Genomic DNA, 6,005 nt, shown 5'->3' on the forward strand with positions numbered 1-6,005 from the left:
TTAATGCCAAATACTGTGCACCTTTAAATGTGGAGGAACGATATGTATGCAGTTTTTTTTATATTCATAACTTTTTTAATGTGCTATTATCGTGTCCCCAATGCATGCAGTGGATTATTTTTTATTTTTTTTTGTACTTCTTAATTGTGTGTTCATGATTTGTAGTGCATTATTGAAAATAAAAGAAAAATACAAACAACAAAAATGGTGGCTTGTTGAGGCTGCTAAACCGAATCAAGTGTGTGTGTGTGTGTGTGTACATACTTGATGCCTGAAGTCAAAAAGTCACAATGCAGCTGTAATCTTGACGCATTGCATTGATGGTTGAGTCTCCCATCTGCGCTGATCTACAAAAGCAAAAAAAAAAATTTTTAGTTAATTAAGAAGCGACAGCATCTATCAATCCCATTTATTTACCCCACCCCACCCCCCCCAAAAAATAAAATTATGACTAAAATAACAGCACTATCACACACTTATACACACACCTTCTTTAATAAACGACCCACCCGGGTTCTTGTCAACATGGAGTAAACGCTGCCTTCTACATTGTTTTCAAATAATAACCACCTCACCGATTCAAGAAGCTCAGTGCAAAAAAAAGGTAAAAAATAACAACAACATTGAACGCAACGTGCAGTGTTAAAAGTGATGCTTTATCCCGGCGGGAATCGTCTCAATCCCTCTCCTTTCCAGTCAGACCTGCAGCGATAAACACAGAAATCAACAAAAAGAATTCATATTAAATATGGGATTATTTGGGTACCTGAAGAGTTGACTTTTTTCCTCAGCTCTTTGACCTCCTCCTTCAGGTCCTCCAGATCTCTCTCAGAGTCTTTGACGACAAAAGTATGACAGTTTTGGGTGAAGAGGAACTCACAACACGCATCCCGGCGGCGGTGACGCTTACCTGTCATGTGGAAAACGGGCGGGTGCTCGGTCAGATACTGGAGATATTCGTGTTCTACCTTCACCAGTTCTTTTTGGAGGGCGGCGTTGTCGTCCATGACGAACCACAACTGTTTGTTGAGCTCGCCCTGTGTCGGTTTGGGGCAAACGCTGGGTTGGTCACGTTGCGCTTCATTTGGAATATGATTATTTGTGGATGAAATAAAAGTGCAGTCAAGAACAGGAAGTTGTTTGGCGTCATTTTAGGTTTTGCTGGAAGGAATGAAACCTTAGTACAGGGGTTCCAAAACTTTAACAACTCAGGACCCTTTGTCCATTAAACAGTACAGAGACGAAATGCTGCGTTAACTTATTATTATATATTATTAGTAAAACATTATTAATATTATTTATTATTATTACTAATGCTAATACAATATTATTATATAATATCAATTATTAGTAAAAAAATATGAATGATTATTATAATTAATAATACTAATATAATTATAATATATTATATAGTAATAATTTATTTAATAATATGTATTATATATAATAAATGGACATTTTATTATATAGTATTTTTATTATTCATTATATAATAATAATTAATAAAAATATTATTATTAATAATAATATAATATGTATTATATAATAATAATTTTTGTATTTTTGTTTTATTTTATTATTATTATATTGTTACAATTATATATTATTAATACTACTACTACTACTACTACTAATAATAATAATAATAATTATTATTATTATTATTATTATCCATCCATTATTTAATTATTATTATTATTAGATATAAGATTTGGGATTGAAATGAAAGCAGAGAGATAAAGGAAGCCCAAATCTAATTTTCATATTTTCCATAACTGCATTCAAGACTGGCATGATAACCAAAGAGCTATGTTCCAATCATAAACTGTATAAGGTTCCTAAAATATTGTTAACAGGTCAATAACACTCAATATGTTATTAATTAGGCTTATAAATATTTTTTTAATCATGCAATAAATATTTTACAACAAAAATAATTTAAAAATATAATATTTTCAAAAATGTATCATATTTTGAATGACCTCTCAAGGCCCACACTTTGGGAATCACTGCCTTAGCATATTACTCACAGTGAGTTCCATTTATGCTTCTATGGTTATAATCACACTTTTTATTCACAAGACAAAAAAACGTTGGAACTCACTCAAATCCTCCTTTTGTAAAGATTTTTTTTACCTGTCCTAAAGTCAAAGTCAATGAACCCTGGATCTTAATGACTGATTTGTTGTACCGCTTGAACTTAGAAAGGAACGTACCAGCTGGGAGGTCAACCTGGACACTTCGGATTTGTGTTCTCTCTCCTGAGCTGCGGCACAAAAACACAGCGCGTCAACTTCGATTCTTAAGGCCTTGACCTCGGCGTCCCGTTTGCTGATATGGTTTTCCATCATTGAGAAGATCTGGACAATCTGAACTGTATCCATAAAGAAAACGAGGATGACGAGACATTGAATTTTTTTCTGAAGCCCCCCCCCCCCAAAAAAAAAACTCACTCAGGAAGTTGCTGTCAATTTGCAGAGATTTCTCTCCCACCCAGTGCTTGTCCATGAAGTCCAGCAGGTTGTCCAAGGGCTCCCTGTAACCACCCTGGAAGGAGAATTAGGATTAGCTGATAGCGCTTGAATGCGACACACAGGAAGTATACAGGAAGTAGAAATCCTTCACATAATCTGCCTTGTTGAAGCAGGAGGTGGTCAGTCTTGGAGGATGTAAGATGGGGTTGGAGCGATCAAACTGCTCCAGTTGATGATGGACGGGTGCTTGGCTGTCAATCAACAAACTCTGAGGGTGTTCACCTTGAATGATTTAAAGAAGGAGAAAAAAATGGTACATTGTCGACACCTAGCGGTGAGATCACATAACAACGGATATTTAATAGAAGCACAACTCAGCACAATTCATTAATTTTCTACCGCAAATATTACTTAAAATTACAGAATTTTAGGTAACTTTAAGGCTGCACTGTGTCTAGTGGTGGAGACCCGGGTTCGATTCCATGCTTGGGCATCTCTGTGTGGAGTTTGGTTGCTTTGGTTTTCTACGGGTACTCCGGTTTCCTCCCACACTCCAAAAAAAACATGCAAGGTTAATTGTCCATAGGTATGAATGTGAGTGTGAATGGTTGTTTGACTATATGTGCCCTGTGATTGGCTGGCGACCAGTCCATGCAATCGAAGGGCAACCCTCACATTCATACCTATGGACAATTTGGGGTCCCCAGAGAAAACCCACCCATGCACAGGGAGAACATGCAAACTCCACACAGAGATGGCCGACGGTGGGATTGAACCCAGGTCTCCTAGCTGTGAGGTCTGTGCGCTAACCACTCGACCGCCGTGCAGCCCTTCTTCTTCTTTTCATAAAAAAATGGATAAGTCCTACCTGACTGCGAGGCAGGTGACACAATGTCGTCTTCTTCAGTCAGGGCGGAGAGCCTCCGGCTGAGGCGCTCCACAAAGGCCAGTGCCCTGTCACAACTACATTTGGGAAAATCAAGGCCAAGACACGAGTAGTTAACACCAGCATATTGAGTTCCGGACTCCTATGCAGCAGCTACACACGATAAGCCGCACAGAAAGCTTTCTAGATCTTCCAGACTCTGCTCAATCACAGGGCACATATAGACAAACAACCATTCACACTCACATTCATACCTATGGACAATTTGGAGTCGCTAATTAACCTAGCATGTTTTTGGAATGTGGGAGGAAACCGGAGTACCCGGAGAAAACCCACGTATGCACAGGGAGAACATGCAAACTCCACACAGAGATGAACGAGGGTGGAATTGAACTCGGGTCTCCTAGCTGTGAGGCATGCACGCTAACCACTCGATCGCCGTGCAGCCCCTCATTTCGGTTCATTCAGTAAAAAGATCCGTTCGGTTAGCCTGTGATCTCCCCCTGTCCGTTCACTCTTGTTCACGTTTGTTCCGACTCAACGGCACAACAACGTGTGATGACGAGTGGTGTGTCGTTCATGAACGAACGGGTCAAAAGAACTTGTTAATTTTTGTGAACGGAATGAACGAGGTCACCGATAGTGTCGGTCAGTCTCTCGGTCTCGGTCTGTCAGTCAGCTAACCCCACCCACCCAAGTGACTCCTCAGCCAATCAAAAAAAGGATTTGCAACAGAACGTACTGAACGGGTATTTTAGAGGCGATGACCTCGTTCATTCCGTTCACAAAAAAGAACTAGTTCTTTTGACCCGTTCGTTCATGACCGACACACCACTAAATCCGACTGGTGAGAGACCTCAGGGAAGCGTTGGAGAGACAGCTTGGGAATGCCTCGGGATTCGCAGGAAAGGATGAAACGAATCAGCTTGGCCTGGTGCCCCCCGCGACCCAACCTCGGATCGTCAGAAGAAGATGGACGGATGCATGGACACTGAAATCTCCATATAGGTGTTTTGGAATTGAGTACATTGTTCTACCTTTTCTTCTTGATAGAAGCCCTCTTTCTCCGAGGCTGTGGATCATGAGACAGTTGCATCTTGGCCGCCCTCCGCTCGGTGTGGGTGACGACACAAGCGTCTAAAAACAAATTAATTACACCAAAATATTAAAAAGCGATTGACCCGGTGGAGTCGACGCTGCTGTTTCCTACCCAACATACGTAGGCTGCCGATGGCTTGCACCATGATTGGACGATACTGTGGCTCATTGGCCACGGGATTGAGCCTTAAATCAAGTTCTCTTAAAAGCGGCAACTCAAAGAGAACTTTGACTTCCTCCAAGGAAGGAATGCAGTTATAGTACAGATTTAGGCTCTGCAAACGTTTCAGGTGCTTCAGACCCTAATGGGGTGGTTAAAAAACGGTAAAAACACACAAAATCATGTAATTATTTCCGCTAAAAACCAAAGTGAACCTACTTCAATGGAGCATAGTGAATTATGTGACAGGTCCAGGGATTTCAGGCGCTCAAAGTTATTCAGTGCTTTCCCCAAATATCTGATTTTCTGTTTGTATGACCCAGGCAGACGCAGTGTGCGGACATCTCCTGTTGGAAAAAAATACTTTTAGTTTCAGTTTGTTAGCTTTTCCACAGCTTATCATGGTGGCTGTGATCAACAGCAAACCTTGACCTTGTTAGCATACATTGCTATTGACACATTTTTTTCTCAAAGACTGACTTTTAAATGTACTTTTAAACGGTACAAAGAGAAACATTTGTATGGCAGTATTAAATGTAAAAGAATTTTACCGAGGCGTGGGTGATTTAAACCCAATTTTTTCCGAATCCAGTCCTCTGTTAGCGTCATCGAAGTCATACTTTAATAGTAGAAAACGCGCTTATTTCAAATGAATGGGAAATTACAAATTCAATACAAATACAATTTCTATTTTTCTGCTGAAAGTCTCAGCGTCTGTGTCTGGTGTTTACAAATGATGTATATCAAAGACAATGAGCTGTAAATGGCGTTTAAATGTTCAAACATTAAAAAAAAAAAGAAACATTGAGACTCGTCACTGATGGTCCGCTTCGAAGTGCGGGTGAGTGTGAATGGCTGTCTGTCTCTATATGTGATTGTGATTGACTGGCGACTTGTCGAGGAGGGTGTAGTCCGCCTTTCGCCCGCAGTCCACAAGGGGAGGATCATAGGTTAATTAGCATCCAGCATAAACAATAAAAAATGAATGGAAATTGTGAATTTTACTAATTGTAGTGAACGCATCTCTTGTACGCATGCGTATTGTCGATGTCTGGCTGGTGGCGGCCATGTCACGTGTCCAAACAAACGCGGTAGTGTTGAGTAAAGTTGGACCAAAAGATTATATTGAATATTGTCTCGTTTTGCTGGTATGTAATTATTATAGCTATATGTAGACATAACCGTATTGTTAAGGTCACTTATTCAACGTCGTTTTAGGGATTAATGGCGTCCTATGTGTGGCTATCATTATTATCCAACTTGACGTTGTGTGTGTCAGCTCTTTTCTCTTCGTATAAACTCTTTAAGGTAGGTGTCTTCAGCTAACAGTAATGTAATGTATATGACGCTTCATTTTTAGTGCAGATAATAATAATTATTCAGATGT

General features: G+C 39.8%; 1 protein-coding gene across 3 annotated transcripts; it reads right to left on the bottom strand.

Moving 5' to 3' along the window:
- Nucleotides 1-503: 503 nt before the first annotated feature.
- On the bottom strand, nucleotides 504-5,370 carry cep72 (centrosomal protein 72). 3 transcript variants are annotated; one of them, XM_058085063.2, is made up of 11 exons: nucleotides 5,170-5,370; nucleotides 4,838-4,965; nucleotides 4,580-4,760; nucleotides 4,398-4,497; nucleotides 3,343-3,437; nucleotides 2,626-2,756; nucleotides 2,454-2,547; nucleotides 2,217-2,374; nucleotides 911-1,037; nucleotides 767-835; nucleotides 504-702 (listed from the first exon to the last, which is right to left on the bottom strand). In XM_058085063.2, exons 1-11 carry the CDS (start codon nucleotides 5,234-5,236, stop codon nucleotides 677-679), a joined length of 1,176 nt encoding a protein of 391 aa, XP_057941046.2. In that variant the 5' UTR covers nucleotides 5,237-5,370; the 3' UTR covers nucleotides 504-676. The 3 variants fall into 3 exon arrangements, with proteins under 3 accessions (XP_057941046.2, XP_057941047.2, XP_057941045.2); XM_058085064.2 differs by having other exon boundaries at nucleotides 2,635-2,756; nucleotides 4,571-4,760; XM_058085062.2 differs by having other exon boundaries at nucleotides 505-702; nucleotides 4,571-4,760.
- Nucleotides 5,371-6,005: the final 635 nt, after the last annotated feature.

The sequence above is a fragment of the Doryrhamphus excisus genome, linkage group LG17 (assembly GCF_037039965.1).
Source record: "Doryrhamphus excisus strain RoL-2023G ecotype Guam linkage group LG17, RoL_Dexc_Guam_v1.1, whole genome shotgun sequence".
In the NCBI taxonomy this organism is placed as follows: Eukaryota; Metazoa; Chordata; class Actinopteri; order Syngnathiformes; family Syngnathidae; genus Doryrhamphus; species Doryrhamphus excisus.